The following is a 19434-nucleotide window of genomic DNA, read 5'->3' as shown; positions in this document are numbered from 1 at the left end:
GCTGTCGCTATCGAGTACGGTCACTGTAAACTCATGCCAAGCAGTGAGACGTCTATAGAAAGAGAGGTGATGTATTCTCCGTACAACATTAACAAACAAGAACGAATGACGAAATTCTAATATTTGGGAATATTCAAATTAATTTTCAACCCGGATTTTTCAATTCAAACGCTAAGTAGATAAATGGTACACGCGAACAAAACTGCGTGTAAAGGCTAGTATACTTATAAAATAAAAACCTCCTTCGCCAGCTAAAAGACGCACTTGTACTTTATCTTATAAATAACTTGCTGCTTGTACGTGAAGTTATTTTGGTCGCTAACTACGAGTAGTGCAGCCGCGCGGTAATCAAAAGAAAGTAAAAATTCCACTATGGTAGTGTTTTGTTTCATCATGTTTTATGTTGAGAAAGTATTTGATCGCCGTACTCTGAGTCTATGACTAGTATTTAATTGTTCCTTAATAATATTTTTGTATACAAAATAAATAAATATCATGGGACAATTTAATACCAATTGACCTAGTCCAACAATAAGCAAACAAAGCGTTATATTATGGGCACTAACATAAAATCAATATAGACCGTGTTCTCTTCAATTTCCGTTAATAGTAACATTCCACGTAGTTAATTTTATAACTACGGCCCACCCAAGACCTCTCATTATGAGAGGAGTCCTGTAACCTGCAAAGGGACGTATATAGGCTCAATGATGATGAGTTTTATAAAATGTTGTTGTGTATCTATTTGTCTATAATGTTGTGAATAATGGTATGTACAGTCGAGTTCATAAACTTGTGAGCAAAAATTTTATAAGGCTGCCTGGAATATTTTTTATCTGTGCAGTTACCTGTTTTCTCTATTGCTTATTGTGTGGTGCTCAATAAAGAGTAATTTAATTGTACATAAGTCAAAAATGTCCATAATTATTTCAGAAATTTACACTCAAATTATTTTTGTTTTGCCAATTAGAACAGAGCAATTACTGGAGAGAGAGATTAAATCTACGTTTCTCGGTAGGACGGTAAATCCCGATATTGTACAAGAGCGCGCAGAAAAACAAAGACGTTCCATTAACAAGGCATAACAATAATGCGTCAGTGCATAGGTCTCGAATAACAGAGCGCAAACATCATACGGCGATGCAATCGAGAGCAGGAATTTAATGACATGTTTATGTACCTACTAGCCTATAAGCACACTTATAGAAACGTTGTATAAACCATTATTAACATATTCCGAGTGGGACTGCTGACCGATATGACTGCCCAATACTTTATTCGATTTTGTTTTTGTACGGACAGCATCAAAACTAGCTGCATACTTTTGTACTTTGTCGTTTTACAGCAATGTACTTATACTACTCACGGCGAACCTTGATCCCTATGACACTGACAGTGACAGTTCATTAGCTCCACTTTTATATAAACTTGTAATGGAGTCCAGTTACGCGAAATTGTTTAAAAGCAATGCTTGGAAGTCCAGCACGTCATAATTTGTAGAATTATAATATTTAAAAAAAGAATATTATTAAATTATTAAGTATTATTGGAAATAAGCTCATTCAAACTTACACGGCGACGTATTGCAAATCTTATCTAAGGAAGGGCATATCGGAAAGCAGATGTCGGTGACTACAGCAGGATGTAAGGAAACATGGATTTGTCAATAATGTTTATTGTCCTTGGACTAGGCAAAAAAACAAACGCTTTTGAGTTATGATTAACTTTTCTATTTTAATCAGAATCTGATAGTGAAATGTTATCTGTCTGACTTTCGGAGTCAGATTCCGAGCTTCAATGAGTGTAATGGATTTATATAAAGTACTGAACGCATAAATATAAGAATTTGAAAAACATTACATCCATCTTATTTTATGAAAATAATTAATGTTAAATAACTTGGCTGAATGCAAGATTACCTTTGCCTGTAAAAAAATGAGAATATCGAATATCAGAAATGTCAGTGAAACTGTCATAGGGATCAAGGTTCGCCGTGAGTAGTTAACACCATACAAAGACAAATTTAAAATATGGTAATACGACAAAGTAAAAAAGTGATCTGGTAGTTTTTAAAGTTTAAATACCATTGTTACTAACATGTATGGAGTCATTTGTGCTTCGAAATAAAGAATTTATTTATTACTAACTGTTGCCCGCGACGCCGTCCGCGTAGAATTCGTTTATCGCTATCACGCGGAAACTATGCAATATTCCGGGATAAAAACTATCCTATGTTCCCGAGACTTAAACTATCTCTGTACCAAATGTCATCTAAGTACATAAATCGCTTCAGCGGGTTAGACGTGAAGAGGTAAAAAAAAAACAAAGACATTAAAAAAAAATTAAAAACAAACTTTCGCATGATTTCGTAGGATTATTAGGTTTGATATTCTACTTTAAATCCTATAGGAATACGGCATTCAACGCAACATAAGGGACGTAGTTTATGCGAAAATGTTCCAAACCTCAACAATGATTTTGTTGTCAGTAACATTGAAAGCGAAATTAAAGAATAACATGACAATGCTTTGGAACATCTTTGCATAACGTCCAAAGGATCACAGATGTTTACCGGTCCAGAGAGCTAAGATAGTCTAATATAATGTAGAGGACCTACCTATAATTTAACCAGCTGTCATACTTTTAGTATTTAAATAAAGATCATTTTACAAAGCAAACAGATGGGAGCTGCATCCGTTGTAATTATTGAAGTGCATGCGATGCGCGATCCAAAGCCACGATACCGCGTCGCCCGTGAAGCTGCTAGCACGAGATGCCGCGACTAGTTTTGTCGTATATGCCTTTTGTCACTTGATCTGGAGATGCAAAGCTACTACCATCAATGAACTAAAAGAATTTCTTTGCTCACCCGCGACCTTATGATAGCTAAGTTTATGCAAGATACGCGTGTTCACGCAGTTCCTCCACCTCCACACTGTAAGAACACACACAAATCACACAAACCCATCTATCACCACAAAAAATATATATTTTCAAATTGTTTTAGTTCATTGATATGGAACTCCGCAAAGTAACGCCTGATTCAATAAAATACTTACATCATCATCATCATCAACCACTTTGAACCCCCGACGCATTTTAGTTGACCATACTTGTCATCCAAACTACATCATCACATAGAAAATACAAACTGAGACATGATGCACAGAAAACCAAAAGAGACCAGCGCTGGAATCGAACCCAGGCCTCGGCAATCCGTGCTGCGTGCTATAACCCTACACCACCGCTGGTCAGGAATCTAGACAAGAATTTTTCCAATGCATACATATCTCAGGTTGCTTATTTCTACTACGCTACTTATGCAGCAGCACTAGCGACATCTATGTTCCGCTCTCATCGAGAGACGTCACACTCTATCGAACCAACCGCTCACCCAGACAAGAGATGTCGCTACTAAGCAATCAAATTATGATTGGTTTTTGGAGTCTTTTTGTATTTTTTATTTCAACTCCAAATTTGTTACTTTACGGGTATCCCGTGAAACCATATCGAAAATACAAACTGAGACATGGATGCACATATTCTACTACTGGGCACAGGCCGCTTCTCAGGTTGAGAGGGCTTTGGCTGTAGTTCCCACGCGGGCCCAGTGCGCATCGAGAACTTCACACACACCATTGAATTGCTTCGCAGTTTTACATTTACATGGTTCAGTTTCCTCAGCTGTAAATTATCTTTTAAGCGTTGCGTCCTGGCTAGTATATATCTTTACACCCGACTGTACAGTCGAGTTCATAAACTTGTGAGCAAAAATTTGTTCAAAACTACATATCTGAACACGCCTCTACGCCGTTAACAATAGAGTCGTGTTCAGATATTTTTGATTAATTTTTTGCTCACAAGTTTATAATTCGACTGTACACAATACGCATCTATTTTGCTGGTACTTGTAACGGGTCTTTTCATCCCGCCATCCCGCGAGAACTTTAGAATTTTCCGGCGTTAAAACTACCCTATCTCCTACCCAGGGTCTTCAACTATCTTCATACCAAATTTCATTTGTATTAGTTCAGCGATTTAAGTGTAAAGAGGTAACATACGAGTACACACAGACATACTTTCGCAATTTATAATATACTTGTATAGTAAGGATTGTGCTCATTAGCAACTGAGTAAAAGACAAGAAGAATACTTCTCTACAAAACCGACGAATAATTTTGTCTTTCAATTAACCCTTATCTACATACTATCACCGACAACTGCGGATATGGCAACTGCAATTAAACTACGCCTTAAAAGAACTTGTAGGGATCATTGACCCTCGTTAATAAAGGCTAATGGGTCATTATATCTAAAGAAGCAGTGTTACATCTATTTTAAATTATTTCGCTGCATGTTTTCCACTATTGTTGATTCAATGAATTCTTAGAGAATTTACTCTTAATAAAAATCTATTTGCTTGAACACGAAAAACCAAATTAATATTCAATTTAAATAGGTAAGCAAGTGCTTACTGTAAAATTAGATCTTTAGTACTTAGCTTTCAATTAAATAAACAGATGCTTAGCAAGTGACGACACAGTTCACTATTGCTATACAAAATCTGCACTTTTTTCACTTACAGTACACCATGAATGTCGCTGTTTATACCTTTTAAATAAACTAAACGTTAATTTAGAGTCAAAATTTTAGACCTTTGCCGCACTGTACAAAGGCAAAGTGACAGACAAAACAAGTGAATGTTAAAAACATCCATTTATTGGTCAAGTTAATATTTTTTTTCTAAGGCCCACGTTTTTTATTATCATCTGCAAAAATACGCATACAACTTGCATATTTAATGTTTGCACGCCATGTATCGATTCCAATATTTCCAATTTACATCATTTGCATCATTATTCATTCATCAGCAGTCTACATGGATGACGCTACTTTATTGATGTGTTGAATTGAAAAACATTTTACTACCTCTAAATTCCCGAAAATTCATCATCATCATCCCAGCCAGCAAATAATTCAAAATATTTGAAAGCAACGCGTAATATATTTTTCATCATCATCCCAGCCTATATACGTCCCTCTGCAGGGCACAGGCCTCCCCTCAGAATGAGAGGGCTTGGGCAGTAGTTCCCACCCGGACCCATTGCGGATTGGGAACTTCACACACACCATTGAATTGCTTCGCAGGTTTGTGCAGGTTTCCTCACGATGTTTTCCTTCACCGCAAAGCTCGTGGTAAATTGCAAATGTAATTCCGCACATGAATTTCGAAAAACTCAGAGGTGCGAGCCGGGGTTTGAAACCACGATCCTCTGCTTGAGAGGCCATAGGTCAAACCACTCGGCCACCACGGCTTTACCCACGGCTTCCCGAAAATTAAGTCGCAGATTTTATTAACGTTGCATATATAAAACAGCCGCGCTAAGTTTCCCGTAGGATTTCGGGTTACTACAGAGGGCCTACTCCAAAATTCGAAAATCGAAGTTCGTGTCGTACCATTCCTCTCACTCTCGTATTAAATAGCATAAGTGTCAGAGGAACAGAACGATATGAACTTTGATTTTCGAATTTCGGAGTAGCCCCGCAGTTTGAAGCGCTCTTTTCATCTATCTCAGGGTCGGTAACCTTTTGAGTCGGAAGAGCCAAAAATTTAAATTTACAAAATGTCAACGCTTTTAAAGAGTCACAAATTTCTTTCTTGCCAACAATAAATGGTACTTGCATAAATAAAGTTTGGAACTAAAGAGCCACAGCTTCAAATCCAAAGAGCCGCATGTGGCTCGGGAGCCGCAAGTTGCCGACCCCTGGCCCCTGTACCACAAACGTTACAAGTACTAGAATTCCACATAATTGTCACTTTTTTGTATGAGAATGTTAAAAATTTAATTGTGTGTGTGTGTGTGTGTGTGTGTGTGTGTGTGTGTGTGTGTGTGTGTGTGTGCGTGTGTGTGCGTGTGTGTGTGTGTGTGTGTGTGTGTGTGTGTGTGTGTGTGTGTGTGTGTGTGTGTGTGTGATCGGCCCGCGCGGGAATCACGGCACAAGCCCTTTCTCTCTAAGAGGAGGCCTGTGCCCTGCAGTGGGCCGTATATAGGCCGAAAGGATAATAGTAATGAGAGATTTTATACCTATTTACAACTTGTTGCTTTTGATGTAGACAAGTACAATCATACTATATTAAGATGTTTTACATATTTTAATGAATGCAACGTCATTGCACAACATGTTAAACACATAACGTCAACTTCCTCTTTGTCTAACCAACTGGACGATCTAATTCGAAGAGTAGACCAAAGATCGACATTGATTTCAATTTTATTACGGCTGGTCACATTTATATTTAATTAATTGACACTTCATTGTTGTGTTGAACTATGCATGGGTAAGGCCGCGAATTTTGACCAATGTGACATAGAAATAACAAAAAAAATACGTGACGTTACCATAAAACGTAACGCAAATTTTTATAAAGCCTAGATCAAACTGGTAAAAATTCCCATTAGATAACGTATGTATGAAAAAAAAATACATCTCATATAATAAAGTGAAGTTTTTATTTTTACTAGAACTTTCTGACGATACTGATCTTAAATCTGTCCTATATGAGATCTATAGAGCTAAACATGAGAATGTGGAAGAAGAAGTACCTCTAGTTGACGAACATCTTTCCAAAAGTGTATCTTTACATGCCTCTCTAACACTGACAATAAGGTGCACATTTATAAGCATAACGAATTTGGATGTGGTTTTTTTTTATTCGACTGGATGGCAAACGATCAAATGAGTAAGAGATCACCACCGCCCATAAAAATCTGCAACACCAGGGGTATTGCAGACGCGTTGCCAACCTAGAGGCCTATGATGGGATACCTCGTGCCAGTAATTTCACCGGCTGTCTTACTCACCACGCCGAAACACAACAGTGCAAGCACTGCTGCTTCACGGCAGGATTAGCGAGGAAGATGGTGGTAGCAATCCGGGCGGACCTAACACAAGGTCCTACCACCTAGTTGTGAGCATGCTTGTGACTTCGACTGTACAAGCTATTAAATACCTCAAAGAAATGGCCAAAACCCTAAATCACAGGTTTTACCAATTTAGGAAGTAGTATCTTAGTTAAGTGGACAATGTAAAAAGATGTTTTTGGAAATAAATTATTATGATTATTAAGTTTAGGTAACAAATGAACTAAGTAGGTAAGTGAATCTCTCCGTTTGTCTCTCACTTTAAATACGCTATGCATGTAGCAGGACGTGAACACAGAACTCGCCACAATTCTCTTGTGCCGATCCCTGCACCTACAGATTAAAATTTATTTAACTTCAAAATATCCATCTAACTAACTTACTGTGCGTGCAGTCATTGGAAACCTAATAATAAACTGGTGTAAGTTAGAATTTTTCTGTGTGAACTTCCCTTTACCACATTTTTTCGTTACGTTATGTACAAAATACGTAGCATTTTGTAAAAATGTAACGTAATCGTAACGAAAGTGTAACGTATTTTATACAAAAAATCGTTTATCATGGTGAATAACGACATTTTGAACATAATAACACATGCCACTTACATGGAAAAGATTACCCTATCGTATGAAAAAACAACCAGTTAAAAATAATCACTACTTACCCTTAAAATCGAACAAGCACTTTCGACGTTTTTTCGAAAAAAAACCTCCGCGTCACTTTTGATGGCTGTTTGTCAACAAACTGATGAGATTTATTTATCTCATCGATGTTGCCCTATTAGAGTATTAGTTGCCAGTGTAAAAAAAAATTTCTACCGAAATTGGCGTTAAAGGTAGCTTAAAAAAGCGTCACCTAAGTATTCGTAACGAAAACGTGGTTTTTTGGCACGTGAAAAGAAATAAATATAAAACATGAAAATTATTTGATTATCATGATTCCGCAATCGGTAGGACTATCGTTATATCATAAATTTCGTTTAAACAAAATCATGATCATGAGAAGTTAAATAGCATGAAAATAATAAGGTATTAAGTACTCGTGGTCAAAAAAAATAGTCAATTTTCGTTACGTTTGGACGGTAATATATTTTTATTATTTTTTTAAAAGGTTTAAATCAATTATCTCATTTGCGACCTTGAGAGTTTATATCGTGTCATATAATAAAAAAAAAATTAAACCTCTAGGTGTTATCAGTTTTTTTTATCAGCCTTCAAATTTGAAACGTCCAAATTGGTCAAAATTCGCGGCCTTACCCGCATAGTACTAAAACGTAAAGAACTTTGTGTGTGTGTGTGTGTGTGTGTGTGTGTGTGTGTGTGTGTGTGTGTGTGTGTGTGTGTGTGTGTGTGTATCTGTGTTTCAAAAATATGTATATATTCCGACGCAATAAGGCTGTGTTAACATATTTTTGAGTGGTTCGAATAAATACTTATTTTTGCACTCGACTGTACTTAAGGTAGTTAAATTATTTATGTATACTTTTATACATTGATGAGATTAGATACTCAAAATAACAACGAAAGATCCAAAATTATAATTCGGCGTTCCATTTCCAAATATTTTAACAACATGCTAGGGTTAACGCCTACGATTCTAGAATAAAGATGTCCTCTTTTTTGTGCAGAAGTAAGTACCTTGTTATATACGACACCAATAAAATACGCTAAAATACAAGGTATATTCATTATTGTTAGAACTATTTATGAGTCTAAAATACACTTGTATCCAAAGCTTCAAGAATTGGGCATTTGATATATTTTTTAAACGAGTACTCTAGTTCAGTAATTCAGTTTATAATTTAAGTTATGTCCTACCGTTTGTGCCCAAACAAACAAACAAACATTTTTAAACACCTACTAAGTTTTGGCTAGAGACAAATCTCTAAGCGAACTCGCGGACGGACAGACAGACGGATGCACATAGCAAAATTACAAGGGTTTCCTTTTTGCCATTAATATGGAGCCCTAAGAAGGTGGCAGCCCTAATCGCAGCGCAATTCAGTCGCGTCTCGTGCGGGAAGTGACCTCAGTGACGTCACGAGGCCGCCGCTCTCTCCGCGTCGCTCGTCGCAGACGCAATAAATAAAATCAGTTTTGGGTAAAAGAAATATATATAAGGATAAGGTTAAACTGTCCGTATGTGTCATTGAAAAAAATGACAACTTGTCCGTGTGCTTCCCAAGAGTTCCCGTGCTCAAAAAGTCAAAGTGAAATTATATCAATTTTTAACCCCTGATGCAAAAAGGGGTGTTATAAGTTTGACCGCTATGTGTTGTCTGGGGCACCGTAGCTCTTTAACGGGTGGACCGATTTGAATGCGGTTTTTTTTTATTTGAAAGCAGGGTTTCTAGCAATGGTTCTTAAACATGTTTCATTAAAATCGGTTAAGCCGTTTTTGAGAAATTGAACTTTGAAGTGACAAAGTCGGGGGTTTTTCAACTTTTTTCTTGGTTATGTTATGTTTAGGTTCACAAAAGATCACAAGATGACCGTAAATCGGTGGATCGTGCACCGCAACGTCATGCTACTGAAACGATTTTACTGGAATATTGTAAATAAGTGCAAGTGGGAAGCCGCGGTGGCCGAGTGGTTTGACCTATGGCCTCTCAAGCAGAGGATCGTGGGTTCAAACCCCGGCTCGCACCTCTCAGTTTTTCGGAATTCATGTGCGAAATTACATTTGAAATTTACCACGAGCTTTACGGTGAAGGAAAACATCGTGAGGAAACCTGCACAAACCTGCGAAGCAATTCAATGGTGTGTGTGAAGTTCCCAATCCGCACTGGGCCCGCGTGGGAACTACTGCCCAAGCCCTCTCATTCTGAGAGGAGGCCTGTGCCCAGCAGTGGGACGTATATAGGCTGGGATTATTATTATTATTATTTTTTATTGTAAATAAGTACTCGTAGGCCCCTTAACTGCGAAGTGCAAAATTCGAACTTCGTGTCTTGCCCTTGCCGTCCCGCTGGCGCTTATATTATTTAAAACGAGAATGAGAGGGACGGTACGATACGAACTTCGATTTTTGAATTTCGTACCTACTTAGTAGCCCCTTAGTCTACCACCACTTTCCTAGAAAAACGCACCGATAGAAACCTTGTAGAAAATCTTATTCAAAAACAAATCATATTTTTTTCATTACTGCATGCAGCCACCAATTGAACTCTTATATAGGCGATAGGCAAGGTCCCGAAGATGCTGGCAGCGTTTTTAATTAAATTAAATAAAATTTTTGGCACACGTCAAAGCACTTGTATATACAATTAAGCCACCCAGTGTTCAAATCCCCAAACGACTACTCATTTATCGGAACTTTAAAGCACTGTCGCACCGTTCTCTTGTAATTGGTTCGAATATTCATATCAGCCAATAACGCCGCAACCGTTGCGCATAACAACCAATCAGGGAACAGTACTGTCAGTTTAAAAAGCGAAGCATTCGGTTACGAAACTACTCGCAAAGACAATGTAGGGTTTCACAGTACGATTTGAATAGCCAGTAGGTATAGATTGCGGGCTGCTGGAGTAGGTATGATTATGATGAAGGGTTCAAGGGCGGTAATGTATTACTACTCAGGTTATTTGTCGTAGCAACAATGTAGATGCGTAGCACAAGTGACGTAGCGTCAGCTACGCCTCTACGAGTGGGTCGAGGTCAGTTGTACATAGAAAAGTTAAGTAGTTTATGATAGTTTTTTTATAAGGGTTATTTCACCTCTCTCTAGCTGCGGCTTGCCGTGGCAACACACTGAGTATGGCCTTTTTGCTTCTTTCAGCACAATGTCTTTTTTTCTTTCTTTTTTAGTATTTAGGAGTATGTAATAAGGTTGTCTTATTTTCAATTGTTATTTATTTTTTGCTGTGCCGAATTTTGGCAAATATTTCTTTCTTTCTTTCTTTCTAATAAGTTTCTGATATTTTATGTAACACATTTCTGTGCTGCCATCTCTATTAACTAGAACAAAATAAGCAGAGACAGCATCACAGATATTTGTCACGTAAAATACAGACATTTATCAGAGAGTGGGGAAAGACTTAGTTCGTTTAAGTCTGACAGTTACATATAGTTTTAGATAGATTTGGTTATATAATGGTTTGTTTAATTTTCATGTCAGAAAGCTGTTTTAATAATTACATACAAACTTACATAACCCGGAATATTGAAAGAAAGAAAGAAAGAAAGAAACATTTATTGCCACAAAAAATAAAATAAAAAAATGAACAGTTGAAAAAAGAAAAAACATACCTACACTAAACCTAACCAGAAGACAGTTTTTTGTGGCAAAAGGATATGGATATTGTGCTCTTTTTCTTTGGGCAAGTACTAATTGTGAAACCAATTAAATTATAAAGACAAGGGGTATGGACGCTTCAATCGTATCAAACTGGAAGATAATTTTGACACTTTAGCTTTCAAAGATTTGAAATAATACAAATTTACACTAACAAAAAAGTTTTCAAATTTTTCAAGCGAGCCAAACTCCACTAAACTGTATTTAGTTCGTAGTTAATGAATGGTTTAACTGGCGCTTTAAACTCCGTACTTGCCTAACGTTAAAACTTTGTCAGTTTATAAACTAGTTCGATAGAACCTTTTGAGGTACTATTTTCGACGTTTCTCGCTTTTTATGGAACGCTTTGGGCTATGGACTGTTAGGGAGTTTGTCCTTTTTAATCGACTTTAAAAAAACGTGGAAGCGTTGTTTGATTCCCTGAGGATTTTTATGTTTTTAAAAACTTACTATGATGGAAAAATTGTGATTAAATCGACTTTGTCTCTGGTCAAAAAGGTTAGGAACCAGTGGTTTCGAGACGTTTATTCTGCGTTTATGTCAATTTTATACCACCAGCGCATTCCGTAAGACCATCGTTACCAATAACCTAACCAGCAAAAGTTGGAAAACTGCTCACAACATAGAAAGAAAACGAGAAATAAGTATAATAAAATAACCTAAACAACTTGGAAAAATGGAAAAGAGAACACTCGCTGACTTTGAAAGAAAGACATCATTTGTTGCCACAAAAAAAATAAAAAAAAAAACAGTTGAAAACGAAAACCCAACAAGGGGCTGTTTCACCATCCATTGATTAGCGTTAACCGACGGTTAAATGTGATGCCGTCTCCGTCTATTCGAAAAAAACAAATAGAGACGGCATCACACCTAACCGCCAGTTAACACTAATCAATGGATGGTGAAACAGCCCCTTAACTTAATCAGTAAAACAGTTTTTTGTGGCAAAAGGAGCGGACTCAGCATCACACCAAAGTCACTTCAATGTTAATATCTCAAAAACGGCTGAACTGATTTTGATAAAACATGTCTAAGAATCATCGCTAGAAAACCTGCTTTCAAATAAAAAAACCGCATTAAAATCGGTCCACCCCTTAATAGCTACGGTGCCACAGACACACACACAGAGCGATCAAACTTATAACACCCCTTTTTGCGTCGGGGATTAAAAAGAATGCGCCGCAAGTAACATTTTATGTTTAAGTCCATCATGCGTCAAATCCATAGACATAGGCGGTACAAGAGCATTAATAATCAAAATACATACATACGGGTTACGCTCCCGCTCGCGGGCTAATCTCATTTGTGGCTGAATTGTTCCAACTTGCTTCGAAATGGCAACCACTACATCACTATGAAGCGTGCTTAGAGCAATATCGACTGGAGAAGTCAATGGGAAGCTGCCACAAAAGCATTACGCGTGGTAACTCCTTGTGTGGATAAATGAAGGTCAAAGTTAGTGCTTGACAATTAGGAATGTTTAAAAAAAATACCGATGCATTTTTTTAGAATAGCCGTTATTAGAAATCGTTTTCGTTTTTTTTTCGCAAAAATCACTATTTATTTTCAATTGGTAGTTGCAGGTGGTAGGACCTTGTGCGAGGCCCGCCCGGATTGCTACCACCATCTTGCTCGCAGAGTAAGACAGCCGGTGAAATTACTGGCACTTGAGGTATCCCATGTTAGGCCTCTAGGTTGGCAAAGCATCTGAAATACCCCTGGGCGGTGGTGATCTCTTACCATCAGGAGACACATTTGCTCGTTTGCCATCCAGTCGATTATTTTTTTTGTTAAAACTGTTTTGGTTGATGACGTCATATTTTAATCTAGTTTATTTTAGTAGTTCTGCCACACCAGTTCATTTTGTTCTCTATGCGTCTGCATTTTTAACCCCCGCCGCAAAAAGAGGGGTGTTATAAGTTTGACCGCTATGTGTGTCTGTTGTGTGTCTATGTATCTGTGTGTGTCTGTCTGTGGCACTGAAGCTCATAAACGGGTGGACCGATTTGAATGCGGTTTTTTATTTGAAAACAGGTTTTCTAGCGATGGTTCTTAGACATGTTTCATCAAAATCGGTTTAGCCGTTTTTGAGATAACACTTTGAAGTGACAAAGTCGGGGGTTTTCCAACTATTTGTTGGTTAGGTTTTTTATCTATTAAAGTTTGTAACTACCATTTTTTGACTGTATGTTGCTGCCCCTGTTTTACCAAAACATTTTTTCACTTCTCATGCTCGTAAAGTTGGTAATTTATGCTGGATCTAAGAAACATAAAATTACTTTTTATGCTCTAGTGCATAAAGTAAAATCTTCATCTAAGATCAAGGTAATAAGGTGTCAACAGCGACAAACAAAAAAGTTTCTAAAAACTAAAAATCAATCAAAATAAATCAATACAACTAAAAATTTGTAATTGTATAGCAATGCATGAAAAATAAAAGGTCCCTAGTAAGTGAACAATAAATTGCTTCCACTGTTGCTAATGTTTCTATTTAATTTCCTCTCATTCGAAGTGAAAAGCAGAGTGTGTAACTCGAGCATTTTCCCCTCGACGTGTCTATCCACCCTCGCCGTACCGGCTCAGGCGGTTATATGAACGCCTCGTGTAAAATGGCTCGTTTTATACTCTTGTTGTACCATCTACTATTTTACGTACCTAAGCTTGAACTAAGCTCAGTATCAAACTAATCTTGTTTATTCCCAGTGTGATAGGGACAATTAATTAACTTTAATATAATTTCAGTGAATATGCAGTTGACAGGTTAATTACCGTAAGTTTTAATTTAAATAAAAGTTAAAGCCAGGGGAGTAGTTGGCCTTCGCATTGAACTTAGAGTTGTGGATAACGCTCATTTCGAGGCTTAAAGACTCGAACTCTTAAGACTTCAGAGTCTTAAAGACTCGACCATATTTGAGAAATAAATTGGCTTATTTTATCCGTATGGATGCAAAAAACCGTCTTTGCGGCCTTTGAGTCGTTAAGCCCGAGAGTCTTCACAACACTAATTGAACTCCCGACTGATTTGCTTGTAGAGTTTATTTGCAGCGGCCATGTCAAATTATCACATCATCATCATCATCATCAGCCTGAAGACGTCCACTGCTGAACAAAGATCTCCCCCTTAGAACGCCACAATAAACGACAACTCGCCACTTTCATCCACCGGTTTCCCGCAACTCTCACGATGTCGTCAGACCACCTGGTGGGAGGCCTGCCAACGATTCGTCTTCCGGTTCGTGGTCGCCACTTGAGGACTTTTCTCAAATTATCACCTAGGCATTAAATACCAACTTAAACGACGATTTTCTAAACTCCAGCGCATAAAGAGGGGTGTTAAAAGTTTGATGCCAATGTCTGTCTGTGGCATCGTAGCTCTCAAACGGATGGACCGATGTCGATGCGGTTTTTTCAAGTGAAAGCGAGTTTCCTTGCGGTGGTTTTTAGCTTTATTTCATTAAAACCGTTTCAGCCGTTTTTGAGATATTGAATTCTGAAATGATAATGTCGGCGGGTTTACTACTTTTCCAAGTTGTTTAGGTTATATAAAAAGTAGCCTATGTCACTCTCTAGCCCATAAACTATCTCTATGCTAAAAATTACGTCAATCCATCGCTCCGTTTCGATGTGAAAGCCGGACAAACATACAAACACACACACCTTAGCATTTATCATATGAAGTATGTATTGTTGATATAAATAAATTCCTTTATTTTCTTTCTTACAAGTATAGGTAAAAAACTTAAAAAGATGACCTGTTGTATGTAGATGCTGGTAGTTTACAGAATTGATATGGGACTTAAGTCATTTTTCTAATATGGAACGTCAACTTATCCATACGGACATGTACAGGGAATATTCTCAAGTTTTTTACACATTGAAACTAACGTCACTAAACAAAAGTCACCTCATTTCATTACCGTCTCACTCACACAACGGCTATTGTGATATCGCATACCGATTGATGACGTCACGCCCCCCCCCCACCCCGCCTTCTGACTAATTTGTCATGAAGTTCGGTGGCGGCCGGAATGGGTCCATGATCTACATAGGATACTGTAGTATATTGATACATACAGCCATGAGATATAGGGTATTTTGTTATGTAAAACCCCACAGTGATTACAAGAGCTGTGTAAGTTTTTACTGATTCAGGCGTTAAGTGGGTCCATCCATACTAATATTCTGCCCTCCTAAGCCAAAAGGCACTATCTCTAAAAAAAAACACTTTTGAGTAATTACCTAATACTAATACTATTGTGTAGCTTAAAACGTTCTGCATTAAATGGTGTAAATGACAGAAAAGCGTTTTATTTTGAGATAGCGCCTTTCGGCTTAGGAGGGTAGTATTATAAATGCAAAAGTGTGTGTGTGTGTTTGTATGTTTGTCCGTCTTTTACAAACAATTGTACTAATAATTTACGCCGTCGCTATCGAGTACGGTCACTGGAAACTCATGGTAGTGGTACTGCTGTACTTGTATCTGTCTGACTGACGTACAGTCGACTTCATAAACTTGTGAGCAAAAATTTGATCAAAAATATCTGAACACACTTCTACGCCGTTAACAATAAGTAGAGTCGTGTTCAAATATTTTTGAACAAAATTTGCTCACAAATTTATGAATTCGACTGTATAACGGCATCCTAAACCATTGCAACTATGTGCTTATAATATATAAAACCTATTTATACATACGTAAGAGTATCATAAAGTTACTTTTTGCAAAGTGCAAGCAACTAACTATAGTCAGTGCAAGTAACTATAGTCTACTTTCTAATCTTCGACGGAAACAAAGTAGCGGGATTTTGCTCAATAATGTTAATAAGAACGATTTTACCTTTCCATGGTCCTTCTAAAAAGCTATGATTTGAACAACATTATTATTTATTATGAACTATAGTTACCACAGATACATGAAAGTGAAAGGGCTACTGACTTTCAACTTTTTCTTGTCTATTTTATTACAATGAAAGCTGTTCCGCATAGCTCTATTAAATTAAATTATAAATCATCAAGAGTAGACAATGACTTATTGTAATATTACTAAATAAACAATTACATGCTTAGCGATTGGAAAATATAAGAAAATAGAGCTGTGACAGATATACTCTATAATCCCGGGAAAACGGGACTAAAGCATGATTCATATATATTAGTATCTAAAATTCTAAAGCTGCCTAAGGGTCAGCATTACTTACCTATTGTTTTACAGTAATATAAAATCAATATTAAACAATATCAAAACCAAAGTAAACGTGGAACGTTTATACAATAACGATTGCAAACCAAATCATTACTTTACAACATACTCTTAGACGGTTTTGACAAAGTTTTTACTTCTCTGTTAAACACAGAATCATTTCTTTTGTCACAATCATGACAGTCAATTACATGACCCCAATGTTAATTTCTTAAGTAGTTTAGAAACGTTAATTAGTAGTGCACCAAGTATGCACTTAAGCTTGGCCGGCGTACATTCTTTCCTCGCTTTCATCGTCCACGGGACGCGAACTGATTTTACGTTCTATAATACCTACTATAGAATTGAGAATAAAATCCAAGTGAACAGCGTTGCATCCTTGCGTACCTTCAAAACTTACCAAACCATAGTGACTGTTACTCGTAAGGAGTTCGTTATATTCAATCTGGCTTCTAAAAAGTGAGACGCACCATGATGCTTGTGTGCGTGACACAGGCATAGCACAGAAACAGTAGAGAAGCTAAATATATGAGTAAGCCAGATGTATTTAAATAAGTCATACATTTTAGAGTTGTACCCTGATACCGTAACTGTGTTGTAGTTGTTTGTGTTGTTGTTGTACTCTGATAGTATTCTATAGATATACATAGTATTGCATGATTTTCAACTAAACTCAAGGAAACTTTGAGACCTAGACGAGGTTAATTGAATCACATCAACCAATACAAAGCCCTCAAGCCCTCTTGTTCTGAGAGGAGGCCTGTGCCCAGCAGTGGGACGTATATAGGCTGGGATGATGAACCAATACAACGGTTCCGCATTTCTAATAACAGTTCACCTCAAGTGTGAACACATTAGATACGCACTTAACTAATATTGAAGAATCCAGTACGTCACTTAAATAGATAGCACCCAGAATGACCAAATAGAAGACGTGGCTAATTAAACTTACTCCAGTTGGACAATAAATACATGACTCTTTAATACACATTGTCTGTGTAGTTAATAGTATTACTGTCATAATTATAAATGTCAGCTGTGCCGCCATTAAATCAATTAAGTACGTGCCAGATGCCATTTTACGGAAACCTGTTTTGTTACTTTTTAACTTACTGTTTCGAGCATACCTTTTATACCTTACCATATTATTTCTTTACTTCTACTAACTTTATACGCTTTGTTGCTAGTCCTACTACCCACCAAGTTCTTTGTTTCATCTTTTTTCCATCATCGGAATTCGTATACTTACTCACCTAAATAAGTTCACAAACAAACAGCGCAAAACAATGCATAGCAAAGTTATATAAAGATTGTTACGAAAGAAAACAATCAACAGAAGTAGCGCGCTTATATCTCACTAAAAAGGATTAGTGAAACATTTGCCTACCTGCTAATTAGACAAAGAGCTCGGTATCGGCGCGACAGTGACAACACGATATACATGCACGCACACATCCGTGGTTACGGTAGTGTTGGGGCAGAAAGGCGGGCAACGGGATGCGAGCGAGATGCCGAGCGGGCGTCAGCGGCGGGCTCGCGTCGCGTCTATCCGCCGGCGGCTATCGACGGGCACTGGGTTCAGTGCCACTGCAGTGCACGCGGCATTCATTTGAGCAACGGGCACGAGCGAACGCGAACAGCTGATGGGCCGGCCGGCTGCCTGTGCGCACACCTGTGAGCCACACTCTCACTCTCTCGTTCTCGCACGCTACGCGAGCGCAGCATCTTGCCCTAAAATCGCTGTGACGTGATCGTGGAATGAGCTCCGTGTGAACGACAGTGATGTGGCAGATCTTTCCACTGTAGCATAATCTGCTCTAGATTGTGTCGGCGCTTGGAAGTTGTAGACGCTATGCGTCGGCGCACAGGAGCTAGTATAATGATTTTGATGAATGGAGATGAGTTACATCAAATAATAAATGACATTGATACCAATCTCAAGTTCTTAACTACTCAACACGCAAGCTATTGTTAGTATAAAAGACAAATCAATCTATATAAAATGATTGATGTACAATTATTGTGTGTATTCATAAGTCTTAATTGAATGAAACGTAACCAGTTGCTGCGTTAACGCTCAAAATGGAATTCGATCGTTTGCTAGGTTATTTTGAAATTTATTTTTGCCCTCTTACGTGACCGAACTCTTGCCACTTTCACAAGTCGCTTACCTGCCGCGCTAATTTGACATTGACCAAGACAGAGTTTAAAAAGCAGTTAACATATTCATAGTTTTTTACACCGTTACATATTATGACAAGTACCTGGGCGACCGAGCTTTGCGCGGCCTAAAACTCGTTAATAAGCGTTTTCCCAGAGATAAAATAAAGCTAGATCAATTTGTCATCCTCAAAACCCCTACATACCAAATTTCACCGTAATCGTTGGAGCCGTTTCCGAGATTCTGATACAAGAATTGCTCGTTTGAAGGTTTTATTCGATAATTACGGTTAATGGTTTATTTTATGTATGACCCCTTTGTACCTTTTTAGATTAGTTAAAAGGTACTCTAAAAGTCAACCAAAATATCTATCATTATCATTAAGTAGGTTGATATCTTAACAATCCCATTACTAAACCATTTAAATTATGACCTTTAATATTTTTATCAATACCAGTCGCTGGTTGTGTTGTGTCAAAGTCTTATAATTACGACCCTTTAAATTACCTAGTCTATATTCTCTACTGCGTAAACTATCTAATAAAAATAGTTGTAATTTATGATTATCTATCGTGAATGTGGAATTTGTCTTACAGTCTTGCAAAGTAGTAATGAGATAAAAAGTAGTTCATTAATATGAATCTGTGCAAAATAACACTGAAATAGTTTAATTATTTCATAATAGTGATGTCCACACTCCGGGATTGCGGGATTATTACGCGGCAATCGAATTTGAAATTCGAAGCCCGCCCCGCGCCCCGCGCGCCGCGCCGCAAGGTTGGTGACGGTTGGCGCTCGACGAGGTCATTGTACATCGACTGATGTCCTAAATAGAGAAAAATTAGGAGTCTACCTCA

The 19434-nt window shown here is 37.6% G+C and overlaps 2 protein-coding genes across 5 annotated transcripts in view; one reads left to right on the top strand and one right to left on the bottom strand.

Moving 5' to 3' along the window:
• Positions 1-17991, bottom strand: part of LOC141429764 (uncharacterized) — a 103702-nt gene extending 85711 nt beyond the window's left edge. The window contains exon 1 of the mRNA XM_074090285.1: positions 17804-17991. Coding sequence (XP_073946386.1) covers positions 17804-17871 — 68 coding nt within the window. The 5' untranslated portion in view covers positions 17872-17991. The remainder of the gene's footprint in view (positions 1-17803) is intronic.
• Positions 1-19434, top strand: part of LOC141429763 (uncharacterized) — a 92286-nt gene that overhangs the window by 46333 nt on the left and 26519 nt on the right. The window lies entirely within an intron of this gene.

This window comes from Choristoneura fumiferana, chromosome 7 (assembly GCF_025370935.1).
Source record: "Choristoneura fumiferana chromosome 7, NRCan_CFum_1, whole genome shotgun sequence".
Taxonomy (NCBI): Eukaryota; Metazoa; Arthropoda; class Insecta; order Lepidoptera; family Tortricidae; genus Choristoneura; species Choristoneura fumiferana.
Note: the sequence above shows the minus strand (reverse complement) of the source record. Positions and strands in the feature narration are given on the sequence as shown.